The sequence below is a fragment of the Pseudophryne corroboree genome, chromosome 1, assembly GCF_028390025.1.
Source record: "Pseudophryne corroboree isolate aPseCor3 chromosome 1, aPseCor3.hap2, whole genome shotgun sequence".
NCBI lineage: Eukaryota > Metazoa > Chordata > Amphibia > Anura > Myobatrachidae > Pseudophryne > Pseudophryne corroboree.
The window spans coordinates 973,483,709-973,500,608 of NC_086444.1; the positions used below are offsets into that span (position 1 = coordinate 973,483,709).

Here is a 16,900-nt window from a genome sequence, read left to right on the forward strand (position 1 = left end):
CTGTTTAAATTCGGACGAAGAGTACGACTTAAAGAATTCTTTGGTGATGAGATCACTACATCTGCACCCATGGTCCCAGTGTCCAAACCGTCCACCTTTGACCCTGTATCAAGTAACCCCAATATCAAATGCTTTGTCAATCACATGAGCAACATGTATGATCATATTGACAAGCAACATGTCCCCTTTAAGGGCAACCTCAGCAAGCCCGAGTACGAAGCTTTGAAGAATCTGGGTACCTACTCTGACATAGTTATACGTCCCGCTGACAAAGGCGGGGGCGTGGTCGTCCAAGACCTCACGGCATACAAAAGTGAAGTCTATTCCCAACTCCAGGACGGTGCCACATACTCATTACTACCTAATGACCCCACGATGGCATATAAAAGGGAGCTGGATGACATCCTCCTGCAAGCAAGCACGGAACATATTATCGACAATAAGGTGACAGAAGCACTCAAACAGGATTGGCCTATTACCCCGATGCTTTACACCATACCCAAGCTTCATAAAAATCCTGTTTGCCCTCCTGGGCGTCCGATAATCGCTGCCCGTGACTCCCTGTATTATATGGTGTCTAAGTACCTGGACCATTTCCTCCAACCGGTGGTACAAGGTCAGACTACCTGCCTCAAGGATACCACAGCATTTCTGTCTAAGCTGGCCACCCTTACTCCACTCCCAGAGAGACTCTTGATGTGCACGGTTGATGTGGTCAGCCTTTACACCAACATTCCGCACCAACGCGGCCTTCAGGCCATCAAGAGGGCCATTTCGTGTAATATTAATTACACTGGCCCTGACATCAATTTTTTCATCCAACTGCTTGAACTGACCCTGACCCGCAATTACTTTATGTTCGATGGTCGCATCTACCTACAAATGTCTGGATGCGCAATGGGGTCTTGTGTGGCTCCGAGTCTAGCCAACTTATTCATGTGTGAGGTGGAACAAGATCTTTTTCTGTCAAATCCGACTGTAGCACACAAAATCAAGGCCTATTTTCGCTACATCGATGATATTTTCATTTTATGGGATGATTCGGAGGATAACTTCATTAAAGCCATGCAAGATATCAATTCCATGGACTCATCCATCAAATTCACCTTCACTACCAGCTTTGAGCAAATCAACTACCTGGATGTTTCTATCAGACAAGATGAGGCTCACAGGCTTCATACTTCTCTATTTGTGAAACCAACAGATAGAAATACTTCCCTGCATGCAGCTAGCTATCATCCGCCAGCTTTAAAGTGGGGCTTACCATACTCTCAATTCATCAGAATCCTACGCATCTGTAGTGATCGCCATGATGCCATCTTCCATATTGACCAGATGTCACGTAAATTCCTCAATAGGGGATACCAATGGCATTACCTGAAGAAAGCGAAGGAGAGAGCACTGTTGCAGGACCGAATGACTCTCTTACAGACCACCATTAAGAGGCAGCCACAGGACCGAATTCCTTGGCCTCAAGATTTCTCTGCTTCCAGCAATATAGCCATGAAAACAGCAAAACGTTTATGGCCCATCATTTCACATGATAAACAGCTGCCGAGACTGAGCAAGTCTAGGATTTTACCCTCTTTCCGCAGAGGTAAAAACGTTAAGGACATTGTGGTCCACAACGACATATCAAAGATGAAATCTGCAGTGCCCATGCATTTCCTTTCGCGTAAGGCAGGTAATTACAAGTGCTTAGGCTGCACTACGTGCAGCAGCCTGGAAACTGGCGACTCTTTTTTCCACCCCAGATCTGGCAAAAAATTTAACATGACTCAATCGTTTACCTGTTCCAGTCGGTACGTCATCTACTACATCAAATGCCCCTGTGGGCTTCTTTACATTGGCAAGACGATACGACAGTTTAAGGAGCGCATTGCGTTACACCGCTCCAGCATACGGGCCGCCCTGGAGGGACGTGGGTCTGACCAACCCGTTGCCCGTCACTTTAAAGACCTTCATCATAACCTTGCCTCCATCCGATACAAGATGATTGACGGAATTCCAGATAATGCCAGAGGGGGTAATCGTGGTCGCCTTCTGCTACAGAGAGAAGCCCGCTGGATCCACACCCTCCAAACAGTTAAACCGTTTGGCTTGAACGATATGCTGTCATACACTTGCTTTTTATAAATAAGTAATTTCTGCTTATAAGCTCTTACTACATGGCTCACTTTAATGAATATTTTCCTCATCTTTATCATCCTCTTAAGCATATCCCCATTTGCTGACATATCTGTATGTACATTTATACCATGCTGATTGTTCACCCTTATTATTATAAGTCCAACAATATTGTTACTATTTTTTATTTGCTGCACAGCTAGGCTGCTTCCTCGTGCATTTCACTTTGCATATTCATCCTTTTTGTCCTTCTCCAGCGCCCTTACATTTGTCCCCATGGTGATGGGTTACACATTCTCCTTGCCACGCCCCCTGGAGACGCCGGGTCGCCGGCGCCAGCGCGCGCCCATGACGTCAGCGGGTCTCCCGGAGAGCGGCGGTCGTCTGCACACGAGGTGTTATCGGTAAAGTATAAATTTATTTTTATTATGTCTGTTTAGTTAGTCTTGATAAAAGGGCAAGGCCCTGAAACGTTGACCTACAACTACAGTATCTGTGTCGTTTTTACAAGCCTCTGAGAGTGCCAGCAATTTTTTGCATCTATATATATATATATATATATATATATTTGGCCTTGGCTTCGGCTAGGCGTGTGTCAGAATTGTCGGCTTTGTCATGTGAAAGCCCTTTTCTGATCTTCCATAGGGACAGGGCAGAATTGAGGATTCATCCCCAATTTCTCCCTAAGGTGGTATAAGCGTTTCATTTGAACCAACCTATTGTGGTGCCTGCGGCTACTCGGGACTTGGAGGCCTCCAAGTTGCTGGATGTAGTCCGGGCCCTGAAAATCTATGTTTCCAGGACGGCTAGAGTCAGAAATACTGACTCGCTGTTATCCTGCATGCACCCAACAAGCTGGGTGCTCCTGCTTCTAAGCAGACTATTGCTCGCTGGATCTGCAGCACGATTCAACTTGCACATTCTGCAGCTGGACTGCCGTATCCTAAATCAGTAAAAGCCCATTCCACGAGGAAGGGGGCTCTTCTTGGGCGGCTGCCCAAGGGGTCTCGGCATTACAACTTTGCCGAGCTGCTACCTGGTCGGGGTCAAACACGTTTGCAAAATTCTACAAGTTTGATACCCTGGCTGAGGAGGACCTTGAGTTTGCTCATGCGGTGCTGCAGAGTCATCCGCACTCTCCCGCCCGTTTGGGAGCTTTGGTATAATCCCCATGGTCCTTACGGAGTACCCAGCATCCACTAGGACGTCAGAGAAAATAAGAATTTACTCACCGGTAATTCTATTTCTCGTAGTCCGTATTGGATGCTGGGAGCCCGTCCCAAGTGCGGACTCTCTGCAATATGTGTATATAGTTATTGCTTAACTAAAGGGTTTTGTTATGAGCCATCTGTTAATGAGGCTCATTTGTTGTTCATACTGTTAACTGGGTATAGTAATCACAAGTTGTACAGTGTGATTGGTGTGGCTGGTATGAGTCTTACCCTGGATTCCAAATCCTTTCCTTGTAGTGTCAGCTCTTCTGGGCACAGTTTCCCTAACTGAGGTCTGGAGGAGGGGCATAGAGGGAGGAGCCAGTGCACACCAGATGTAGTACCTAATCTTACTTTTAGAGTGCCCAGTCTCCTGCGGAGCCCATCTATTCCCCATAGTCCTTACGGAGTACCCAGCATCCACTACGGACTACTAGAAATAGAATTACCGGTGAGTAAATTCTTATTATTACACACTATGTAAAATAATTTTACACCAGAAATCTCTTTATTCCATCTGCTCAGACACACATTTGTGTTATTTTCTCTGTCAGTCAAGTGCTACAAAATCATGGAACATTTTTGCACATTTCCCATTTTAATCCATTGTAACACTCTTGGATGTTTTAGAGCTAAGTGACTTTTGAGCTGCCTTGTCTTAATTGTCCTGTCAAGTCTGCTGATGTTTTAAAGTGACAAGCACTTAAAAGTCAAAACCAAACTTTTAAATAATTGCCACTTTAAAACATCGTCTAAACTCGTCGGAAAGTTGCCGATGCCTGCAAGTCACAGGCTACTACATTTACCCCCTTGCCTTTCACATCTATAGTTTTAGTTAACATTGGATAAACATCATAAGATTAATTATTGCATTATGTTAGTAAGATTTATAAATTTTGCAATTAATTATTTTCATATACTTTATTTAGATTAGATTAATCAATATGTTTTGCACTTAGTAAGTTTGAGAATTTGGAATAAAAGTGACATTTGTGTCACCTAAGTGTGTCAGTTCCTAAGATACTGTCTTTACATGTTCCTGATGCAATTAGTTACATGTGCTCACTGCACTATGAACACGTGTCTGGGAATGAACTAAGCCTTATGGGGAGGGGGGGGGGGGGGGGGGGCGGTTCATATAAATGTCTATTTTTTTTCCACGAGCCTAAAAGAATACCAGTGCCCATATAAGACACACACCCAGATGGATGGAAAGTAGCACTTTATGTGCCAAAGAAAACATGTCTAAGGAAGATTGCGCAAGACCTTCAACCATTACACCTCCATATTGATTATGCTAAGCAAGTCACCCTAAACTGATCCCAATGTGGCTGTCACAGTACCGGCAAGCTTACCCTACCGCCGCGAATGACAATTAAGTAAAGTCTAAGGGCGTACTAACCTTGTGCGGTACATCCCACCACACTAAATCGCATATGTACTAACATATGCGATTTGTATTGCAAAGGACAACTCTTCCGATAAGAGCTGTCCTTTGTGATCAGCGCCGGTCCCTGGATCAAATCAGATCTCTCTCACTTAGAAATGAGGAAAGAAGCCCACAGGCTTCTATAGGGTTACCTTCCTCATCGGAGCCCTGGCGTAGGGCTTAGTACATTTGGAAATATGGTAAAACCACCGAAAACTGTGCTTTTACTGCATTTTTCCTTTAGTACATCCTGGCCTACAACATGTAAATGTAGATCTCGCTATCACTGCCTAAGTAAAACCTTAAGTTAAAATAGTCTACACTAATTCATGCTAAAATACATTAATGGGGTAAGGCATGGAAAGAACACAGTACATACCTAGTCACCAGTTCCTCATTTTCATCATCTCTCTGCAGTAAATGCTGGAAATATTCTTCTACAACTTGGGATGTAAGGGCTCGTTTAAGATATGGGTAGTATAAAGGGTGACGAGCTACAACACCTAAAACACAAATGCATTTACTGTATAACAAAAATGCAAACAAATAGTGGTATATACTGTAAGCACATCATACTGTATATCTACTATATTATGTTCTGTTCCATTTTCATCTTATCTCTCATCTTCTTTCTTACAGACAGACTGTCCACAACATTATTGCCATAGGGCCTAATTTAGAGCTGTACAATATTGCACAGTCGCGGGGAAACAGGTGTGCAATACCATACAGCTAATATGCTAATGCAGCAGAAGGCATCTCTAGATAGATGACTCCTGCCTGCTTCTGTGATTGGCTGCTGCGTCTGAAAACGCACCATCGGATCACTCTGCGGGTCCATCAGTCATCTGAGTAACCTTCAGGTTATATGTGGGGGAAGGGAAGACCGGACTTCTGGTTTGAAAACTCAAAGTGCCAAATGTTATAGGGTCCAAATTTGGTGTACACACATCTCGGACATTAAAATGTGCGACTTTTTACAGCAACTCGGTCCATGTAGTAGGGTCAGAGTTTTCAGGCACAAACGTAATTCTCAAGCGACTTGCACACCAGGATACATATGATTTTTTTAGACTAACAGGAATCCAAGTTCCAATATTGTGAGTTGCACAGTTTAATAGAAAGTTACCAATTGGGCACCATTTAAGTCTCCTGATTTATGCATCACACACCCTATATAAAACCCTGATCCTATATTTTGCCCTTTGATAGTAGTGAGGCATTTTGGGAAGGAGAGTTTTCAAAGAGAGAGTGAGTTTGTTTAGTGAGTTTTTGAGCAGCCATGACTTCCTAGAGAGTTGTGAGAGGGCAGAGGATGGAGGAGAAGCAGCCTGACAGTGAGGAGCAGGAACTGAAGGAGGAGGAGAGTGAGGTGGAGGAGAGCGAGGAGGAGGAAGTAGAGGCTGCTGCACCTGGCTAGACAAGGAGAGGGCGCAATGTCCGTTTCTCATGTGATGAGAACTGGCCACTGGTCAATGCTATGATGCAGGTGTTTCCATGCCTTCTGGGTGCCTAGGTGCACAAGACCCCTGAGTTCAGGAGGAAGGTGATGTGAAGGTCTTTCCTGGACACAGTGATGTGGTTAGTGAGCGCCAGCTGACAGGACATCATAAATGTCAAAAAGCACTTTGGGGACATCATTCTGTGCTATGGGGGTTATTCAGTATGTATCGCTCCTGCAATCCTCAGTGCAGTATCCCAATACTCGGGAAACTGCGCATCAGGAAGAGGCGTTCAGGGGTGGATGGGGCGTTGCCCTCATTTTCTGGGAGTGGCGAAGCCAAGGTCTGCATCTGTTATGATTCCAGCACTCTGGTCTGAGGAGATCTTATTGCGAGGACCAGAGCACTGGAACGTAATGCTGGGGAAGGGAGCGGGAATGGAAAATAGCCCCTGGCGCCCTAACTCCGTTGTCTCGCCCGTGCTGTCAGAAATCCCCTGCGAGACTATGGTTGCTTGAGCCCATGGCAGCCGCGTTTGAAGGGCGGATTATGTCTGCCCAACTCCGATGCCCCCTCAGGTCTTAATGGGAGACAAAGGGAAATCCGAGACAGGGTGATAACAAGGGGCCCTCTGACTAGACAACCAGGCCAGGGGCTACAAGAAACTAAAAACTAGAATATGTGCGGAAAAACCGCCAGGGAAAAGGACAACCAAAATATCCACTTGTCCACTCTCCTACCCGGCACCGCCGAGTTCCGGAGAGGACTTGTGGAAGCGGAACCCTCCGCAAATGCTCCGAAACAGAATATAAAGATAAAGCAGCTGAGCCGCAACACACGGCAGAGCCGCAACTCACGAACACCACTCAATATTTTCTGGTGATCGTTGAGGACAACAGGGGACCAAACGACTTCTTGGGATGAGATGACAACTCCAAGATACAGAACTTCTGAGGACAGGAATGATCGGATACAGCAGGACAGGAACAGACGTTCAGCAAACCAAAGCAGCATGCAGGAAGCTATTACCGGCGTCTGTGTGCAGCACTGAGCAGGTATTTAGCAGGGAGTCCTCCAATCAGATGCTTGGAGCCTGATTGACAAGATGCCGTGCAGCTGGCTTGCTGCACGAGCAGAAGACAAATGTGTGAATGTTTTAACTGATTAGATTGACCCTGCAACGGGGAGCGCGGTCCGCCCGTGGCGTCCCCGTTGCTAGGGTCCAGGCGGCTCAGTGTTACTAGGGAGCCGGCGGCTAAGCGCGCACGGCGTCCCAGCGTTGCTAGGGACCCGGCGGCTCGCACGCCTGGCGTCACTAGTTGCTAGGCGCCGGGCCGCAAGGACGTCGCGGACCACAGCGCCTAACAGTACCCCCCCCTTGAGGAGGGGTCAACGAACCCCTAGAGCCAGGTTTCTGAGGAAATTCTCGAAAAAATGCTTTCTTGAGTCTAGGGGCATGAAGATCCTTGTCCAGGACCCAAGACCTTTCCTCCGGACCATAGCCTCTCCAATGACCCAAAAAATAAAGCCGGCCCCGGGATATTCTTGAATCAAGAACTTTCTCTACCAGGAACTCCTGTTGTCCCTGCACATCCACTGGAGATCCACCCTGAGAGATTTTCTGAGGAAATCTACTGGAAGAAACAAATCGTTTCAACAGGGAACAGTGAAAAGTATTTCCAATCTTAAGGGATCTCGGTAAACGTAGCCGAAAGGCAACTGGGTTGACCTTCTTAATAATAAGAAACGGTCCAATAAATTTGGGTCCCAGTCTAGCCGAGGATTGTCGAAGCCTGATGTTGTGAGTTGACAACCACACCTTATCTCCCACCTTAAAAGTGCAAGGACGTCGGAGCCTGTCAGAAAATTTCTTCTCTCGGAAGGCCGCTTTTCTGAGAGCAAGGTGCACTTTTTTCCAAATTGCTCTGAGATGGGAGGTTAAGGTTAGCGAGGAGACTGGAGAATGATGAAAAAAAGAATTGGCTCTGGGGTGACAACCAAAACTGAAAAGAATGGAGACTCTTTAGTGGAGGAATGACAAGAATTATTGTAAGCAAATTCAGCCAAAGGGAGAAACTCGGACCAATCATTCTGGAGTTTGGCTGAATACAAGCGCAAATATTGTTTTAATGACTGGTTGACTCGTTCGGTTTGCCCGTTGGATTGTGGGTGGTAACCGGATGTTAACGACAGTTTCATCTTTAATGAGGCACAAAAACATTTCCAGAATTGTGCGATGAATTGTGGACCCCGATCAGAAACAATATCAGTGGGCAACCCATGAAGCCTGAACACATGGCGGAGGAACAAAACTGCCAACCCTTGAGCAGAAGGCAATTGAGGAAGAGCAATAAAATGAGCCATTTTACTAAAACGGTCCACTACCACCCATATGACTCGGAATCCGGCTGAAAGGGGAAGGTCAACCACAAAATCCATGGAAATACGAGACCATGGCCTGAGAGGAACAGTTAACGGCATAAGTTGCCCGATAGGCAAGGAACGGGGAACCTTATGCTGTGCACAAACCTGACATGAATAAACAAATTCCTTAACATCTTTAGAAAGACTAGGCCACCATACTGAGCGAGAGACTAACTCCAATGTCTTAGTGATTCCCGGATGCCCTGAAACTTTGATGTCATGAAATTCAGTTAAGATAGTGGCTCTCAAAAATTCAGGGACGTAAAGACGACCAGCAGGAGTAAATCTAGGAGCTTGGTGTTGAAGCTGGTTTAACTGGGTAAATAAATCCTGTGTGAGGCCTGCCCGGATGACCGAAGATGGAAGTATGGGGGTAACAACAGGATTGCTATTGTGAACCGGAAGAAAGCTACGTGACAGGGCATCAGCTTTAGTATTCTTGGAACCAGGCCTGAAAGTGATTATAAATTTGAAACGAGTAAAAAATAATGCCCAACGTGCCTGCCGGGCATTAAGCCGTTTAGCTGATTCAATGTATTGCAGGTTCTTATGGTCAGTTAAAACCAAAATAGTATGTTTTGCTCCCTCCAGCCAATGTCTCCACTCCTCGAAAGCCCACTTTACCGCCAGTAACTCCCGATTACCAACGTCATAGTTGGATTCAGCGGAGGAGAATTTCCTGGACATAAAGGCACAAGGATGTAACTCCAGAGACTCCGGATCCTTTTGAGAAAGGACAGCCCCCACTCCAACCTCTGAGGCATCAACCTCCACAACAAAGGGCAACTCCGGATTAGGATGTCTGAGGACTGGAGCCGAGACAAAGGCTTGTTTCAAGGCCCGGAAGGACAACTCAGCTTCATGCGACCAGTTGGCAGGATCCGCTCCTTTCTTTGTCAGAGCTACTATAGGAGCAACCAGGTCAGAAAAAGAATGAATGAACCTCCTATAATAATTCGCAAACCCTAAAAAGCGCTGAATTGCTTTTAAATTGGTGGGTTGCGCCCAATTAAGGATGGCCTGGAGCTTCTTTGGTTCCATGGAAAATCCCTGAGGGGAAATTATGTACCCTAAAAAAGATACTTCCGTGACGTGAAAATCACACTTCTCCAGCTTGGCATATAAATGATTCTCACGTAACTTTTGAAGAACCAGACGAACCTGGGTAACATGTTGTTCCATCGATTCAGAATAAATCAAGATGTCGTCTAAATAAACGACCACGAATTTCCCTAGGAAGTCACGGAGCACATCGTTAATGAGGTCTTGAAAAACTGCTGGAGCATTAGACAGGCCGAACGGCATCACCAGGTATTCGTAGTGACCCGACTGAGTGCTGAAAGCCGTCTTCCACTCATCTCCAGATTTAATTCGGATGAGGTTGTAAGCTCCTCTAAGGTCAATTTTAGAAAAAATCACAGCAGAACGTAACTGATCAAAAAGTACAGAAATTAACGGCAAAGGATAGGTGTTTTTACTGAGATCTTATTCAGGGCTCTAAAATCAATGCATGGTCTAAGCGAGCCATCCTTTTTCTCCACAAAGAAAAAACCTGCACTTAAAGGAGATTTTGATGGTCTAATAAATCCTTTCTCTAAGCTCTCCTGAACATAATCATTCATGGCCGATGTTTCTGGCCCGGACAATGCATATAATCTCCCCTTTGGCAATGCGGCACCTGGAACTAGCTCAATAGCACAATCATAAGGCCGATGGGGAGGCAGAATGTCCGCATTGCCTTTGGAGAATACATCGGCAAACTCCTGGTATTCCACAGGAATGAGCTCTGGAATGATAGCTGCTACTCTGACTGGATACGAAATACATTCCTTAGCACAAAATGTACCCCATTGGAAAATCTCCCCGGACCGCCAATCAATGGTGGGATTATGAAAGGCCAGCCAAGGGTGACCCAGAACAACTGGAACTGCTGGGCAATGTGTTAGGTAGAATTCAATATTTTCGGAATGTAAGGCTCCTACTGTAAGTACTACGGGAGGTGTACGGTGAGTAATAACCCCATTGGAAAGCGGACTCCCATCTAAGCCATGCATGGTGATACACCTATCCAATGGTAACTGTGGAATGCCTAAGGCCTTAGCCCAAGTTAAATCCATAAAGTTTCCTGCAGCTCCACTGTCAACAAAAGCCGACACCAAAGAACTGAGGCTGCCAAAGGAAACCTTAACTGAAACTAAAAGACAGTTATTCGAGGAGATAAGCTGCAGACCTAGGTGAACCCCCTCACAATTCACCTGGTCAAGGCATTTCCCGACTTGTTCGGACAATTACGAGCAAAATGTCCCTTACCACCACAGTACAAACAAAGACCGGAATTTTGCCTTCAGGTTTTTTCCTCAGTAGACAGCCGGGAGAGACCCATCTGCATGGGCTCTTCAACGTCCTCAGGAATGGAATAAACACAAGGACTAGACCTTACAGTTGTTCCTCTTTCAGCCCTCCACTCTCTGAGACGACAATCAATCTTAATAGAAAGCTCCATGAGTTTATCGAGAGTCTCAGGAGCGGGGTACTGGAGGAGACTGTCTTTAATAAACTCTGATAAACCGAGGCGAAACTGACTGCGCAGGGCTGGGTCATTCCAGCCACAGTCGTTCGACCAACGGCGAAACTCGGTACAATAAACCTCTGCAGGATTTCTACCTTGTTTGAGAGCGCGCAGCTGACTTTCAGCGGACGCCTCTCTATCTGGGTCATCATACAAGAGCCCTAAAGACTTAAAGAAAGCGTCTACTGACAACAACGCAGGATCCTCTGCTCTTAAACCAAATGCCCAGGTCTGAGGATCCCCCTGGAGTAAAGAAATAATAATCCCAACCCGCTGAGATTCAGTACCAGAGGAAGTAGGTCTTAAACGAAAATAAAGTTTACAGGACTCTTTAAAATTAAAAAATTATTTTCTATCACCAGAAAAACGGTCGGGCAAATGCATCTTTGGTTCAGGGACTACCTTTGGGGAGGCTCGTAAAAGATCTTCCTGCGACCTCACCCGAAGAGAAAGATCCTGAACCATCTGAGTAAGTTCTTGAATCTGATTGACTAAGAGCTGGCCAGGATTTGGCCCTAAACCTGTCGGATTCATGAGACCAAAGAACTTTAACAAAAACTGAATGAGAAAAAATTAAACCCTGTTTAATTTTAGTTTTTGGTATGGCCGGTAATAATGTTATGATTCCAGCACTCTGGTCTGAGGAGATCTTATTGCGAGGACCGGAGCACTGGAACGTAATGCTGGGGAAGGGAGCGGGAATGGAAAATAGCCCCTGGCGCCCTAACTCCGTTGTCTCGCCCGTGCTGTCAGAAATCCCCTGCGAGACTATGGTTGCTTGAGCCCATGGCAGCCGCGTTTGAAGGGCGGATTATGTCTGCCCAACTCAGATGCCCCCTCAGGTCTTAATGGGAGACAAAGGGAAATCCGAGACAGGGTGATAACAAGGGGCCCTCTGACTAGACAACCAGGCCAGGGGCTACAAGAAACTAAAAACTAGAATATGTGCGGAAAAACCGCCAGGGAAAAGGACAACCAAAATATCCACTTGTCCACTCTCCTACCCGGCACCGCCGAGTTCCGGAGAGGACTTGTGGAAGCGGAACCCTCCGCAAATGCTCCGAAACAGAATATAAAGATAAAGCAGCTGAGCCGCAACACACGGCAGAGCCGCAACTCACGAACACCACTCGATATTCTCTGGTGATCGTTGAGGACAACAGGGACCAAACGACTTCTTGGGATGAGATGACAACTCCAAGATACAGAACTTCTGAGGACAGGAATGACCGGATACAGCAGGACAGGAACAGACGTTCAGCAAACCAAAGCAGCATGCAGGAAGCTATTACGGGCGTCTGTGTGCAGCACTGAGCAGGTATTTAGCAGGGAGTCCTCCAATCAGATGCTTGGAGCCTGATTAACAAGATGCCGTGCAGCTGGCTTGCTGCACGAGCAGAAGACAAATGTGTGAATGTTTTAACTGATTAGATTGACCCTGCAACGGGGAGCGCGGTCCGCCCGTGGCGTCCCCGTTGCTAGGGTCCAGGCGGCTCAGTGTTACTAGGGAGCCGGCGGCTAAGCACGCACGGCGTCCCAGCGTTGCTAGGGACCCGGCGGCTCGCACGCCTGGCGTCACTAGTTGCTAGGCGCCGGGCCGCAAGGACGTCGCGGACCACGGCGCCTAACACATCTCAGTGTATTTTACACATATAGTACATTTACAGTACATACACTATATTTAGGGGTTAGAATATTGTAGTTGGGTTTTTAAAGTTAGATATATTATTAGGAATGTTTATTTATTGTAAATGTGCTTTTAATGTTTATTTTTAGTTCTTTTTCCAAAGTGTCACATACAGTACAACTCACCTATGTAAACCAAATCTAATTATTAGTGAGTTTTTGGTCATGCTTAAGCGGGTTTTGGTACTGACCGCGGAATCCAGATGATTAGAATCCAGACAGGGGAAGGTAAGTATGCTTACCTTCCCCCATTGGCCCCCTAACCCTACCTCTCTCTTCTAGCAGCCTAAATCTAATCCTTTCCTCCCCACAGCCTAGCCCTAACAATCCCCAGTGGTGTCTAAACCGGCGGGCCAGTGATGGTGGTTCGGGATCCCGGCGCCGGGCTGGTGACCCAATTTGGGATGCTGGTGTCAGCATTCCGAGTAGTGTCAGGTTTCCGGCATCGGTATTCTGACCCCCGGGATACCGACTGCTGGGATCCTGACCGGATTCCGTCTAGGTGTGAGGTTAAAACTCAGACCCTATTACACTGGACGATTTGTATGTAAAGATTGTGAAAACGTCTGGATGCGAGTTTAAATCGTGTGAGTTGTTAGAGTCCATGAAACATGCAAGTTCCCAAAGAAGCTTCTGCTCCTCTTCTACTCCGCGATTGTGGAGTCAGTACTGTGCTCCTCGATACTGGTATGGTATGGCTCCGCCAGGTCGAGGGACACATGCAGGCTCCAAAAAGTGGTCAGAACCGTAGAGAAGATCATCAGGGCCGACCTTCCCTCAGTCCAGGACCTGTACCTGTCCAGAGATAAAAAGCGTGCAACGAAGATAGGAAAGGACCAGCTACACCCCAGCCACAGCATGTTTAACTTGCTTCCTTCAGGCAGGCGTTACTCGCACATTTTTAAAACTCGGACCCTATTATATTTGGCCCAAAGACTCAATAAAGATGGTAGGAATATTCCACAGTAATTAGAGATACGGTTCAGCCCTAAATGAGGAAACGGCAAATATGAAGTGTAGAGGTGCACCCAAAAGAGTAAAAGATGCAATATGGAAAAGAAAAGAAAAGAAACGTACTCTTCTGGTTGGGGCAGCCTTAATAAACAGAACATCTGTATAAAATTAAACTTTTAACCCCTTCAGTGGCAAGTTGATGAGGCAGGGCAATGATGGGGCAGGGCGAGTTAATTCGCCTGACGATCGCCCTGTGGGGATCGCCAGCCCCAGTGCTGATTCCTGGCTGCCTTCCGGCACCCTGGAATAAGCATTAGGCATTTTACTGCTAAGCCCGCCCCCCAGCAAATAGGAGTCCGGGGGGCGGGCTAAACTCTGTAATGGAGTATACTGATTCCCGGGCGCCGTGCATGCTGCACGTCGGTCCCTGGGATATCAGTCAGTAGAATGCCCGGAAATCTTCCGGGGGTTGCCAGCGCTGTTATCGCTGGCAAGCCCGGACGATTTCCGGCCATGCTACTGAAGCGGTTAATGATCAAATATATAAAATGTAATCTCAAGGAGAGTACATACAAAATGCACACATATATACAAAATATACAACTATAGTAGTGTAAAAGTACTAGTTATAAAAAAGCTGGGACCAAATTTAAGGTCTCACTTGCTGCAAAAAATGCAATAGCGGGTTTATACAAAACTGGAAGCTTACAGAATCAAAATGTGTCAGTGCTGGGTATTTCTACAGTACTTCTACAGTATTTCTAGATTGTAATCAATACCAAACAAAGTTTTTTGGGGTATTACAAATATATATCATTTTGGGGTGTTTGTCAGTTATGGATAGTCTGGACACATGGCTTTTCCTGAGGTGATACATAATTGGGTCCACATATGGTGCTTGCTTATGGCAACCTCAAGGTCAATCAGAGCTACTCAAGGTCAATCAGAGCTAGAATTCAAGGTGTAGAGATTGCTCTAATAGTACGGAGCAACTGTTGATTGTGAAAATGCCTTGGATTTGCTTTAGTTTGGTTAGGGTCACCATAATATGTAATTAAAGGGGGGCATCCTGTGGTAAAGTGGGTAACAAAATGTTGCTGAAACGTCCACTGGGATGAGCATATATTGTAAGTGTGAGATTAAAAATTAGTGAACAAAATTTATAAGGAAATGTGAAAGGGGAAGAAAATAAATTATAGGTGCAAGGGGAGTGTTAACTAATGTCTCATGCCATTCCTGTGATAACAGGAAGTGGAACTAAATGATTGTAAAGAAGAAATTATTAGTATCATGATGAGTGAAGGCAAGAATGTAAAAAAAATCTAAACAAAATTAGTTTCAGCTTCAATAATGCATACATTTTGGGCCTAATTCAGAGTTGATCGCAGCAGCAATTTTGTTAGCAGTTGGGCAAAACCATGTGCACTGCAGGGGGGACAGATATACTGTAACATATGCAGAGAGAGTTAGATTTGGGTTTGGTGTGTTCAAATTGAAATCTAAATTTCAGTGTAAAAATAAAGCAGCCAGTATTTACCCTGCACTGAAACAAAATATCCGACCCAAATCTAACTCTCTCTGCAAATGTTATATCTGCCCCACCTGCAGTGCACATGGTTTTGCCCAACTGCTAACAAATTTGCTGTTGCGATCAACTCTGAATTACCCCCTAAGATAGTAGAGCAATTTAAACATGCTTGGGATAGACATAAGACTATCCTCACAAACAAAAAAAGATCAAATAGGGTTTAAGGTAACAATATGGTAAAAAAAAAAGGGGCAGACTACATGGGCCAAGTAGTTCTTATCTGCCGTCAAATTCTATGTTTCTAGGTCTGTGGAAGAAGAAGCAACTCCCTTTCAACAGATGAAATATTCACAGGCGGACCATATCCATTGGTCTTATCTTAAAAAGTGTTTAATAAAATACACTATTCAAATCATGGGTAACATTATAGTTTTGATTAGGGATGGGCGTCCAATATCTATGGCTTGTGTCTAATTTTTGATCTAATATGCTTAACATTGGTGGCAGGGATCCAATACTAGAGTTGTCTGCATTTGTGGAGACCAATTATCAGCAGTTTGGTAATTTTATGTATTCCTACGAAATGGTTTAAAACTATCAACCACTTGTGCCTCGATGGACACTCCTGGTTTTGATACACATTTACAATCCACAAATGTCATGAAATGCATAAACAAATACAAAGTAACAAACCTATGTTTGCATTATTTCCTTTGTCTCCACTTCTTGTATAAGCCAGTTCCCCAAGGCGGTAGGAATAAGGACCACTTGGTAAATCTGAAAATATAGGAGACAATAACACACTGAAAACAATGAATGGTTGAGGAAAAGAGACAAAAAAGATTTAATGAAAATGTCTAAAGGGTGAAATCAATTGCTCCCGACAATTTTTCGTGCTGTAAAAACAGGACTTTACTGTAATTTTTTTTTAATGCAATTATTTTTAATGGGTAATTCAATTAGCCTCCCACCGTTTTTACTGTGCAAAAATGGACTATATTCACTACTGGATAGTTGTAGGTGTGGAAAATGACAGCGTATAGTGTGGGAAAAAGTAAAAACAGGCATAATTTTTATTTTATTGTTCAGAAGAGTTTTTTGGGGTATTTTTCAAAATGTTTTTATTGACAGGTAAAATAAAAATAGTCAATACACACATACATTAGTCAATACACGCATAATCAGGAGCTGCGCTGGCTGGAAGCTACTCTACCAGTACAAAAGCATCGCTGCCGTGCAATGCTTTTGTACTTGTGCGGGGGGGGGGGGGGGGGGGAGGGGGGAGGGTTGGCCCTGACAAGCGGGGTGGATTAGCCCTGTGCTGGACGTCCCCCTGCATGTCAGGGAAGCTGATCATAGATGTGCTAAATTCAGGTCTGAATAACCCCCTATGTCCACTTCTGGCGAACTGCACTTATAACAATTAGAATTAAGGGAATCTCCAATGAGGAACTTCTGTTTAGGTGTGAAATCGGCCCTGTGCAATATTTTCTGGTGCATCTTCGTATATGAGGTTGATTATTATTATTA

The 16,900-nt window shown here is 45.2% G+C and overlaps 1 protein-coding gene across 3 annotated transcripts in view; it reads right to left on the reverse strand.

Annotated features, from left to right (window-relative positions):
- Window positions 1–16,900, reverse strand: part of LOC134920292 (uncharacterized) — a 265,262-nt gene that overhangs the window by 34,486 nt on the left and 213,876 nt on the right. For all 3 annotated transcript variants that reach the window (XM_063920509.1, XM_063920510.1, XM_063920511.1), the window contains exons 18-19: window positions 16,064–16,147; window positions 5,147–5,270 (exon numbers count right to left, since the gene is read on the reverse strand). In XM_063920509.1, coding sequence (XP_063776579.1) covers window positions 5,147–5,270; window positions 16,064–16,147 — 208 coding nt within the window. The remainder of the gene's footprint in view (window positions 1–5,146; window positions 5,271–16,063; window positions 16,148–16,900) is intronic.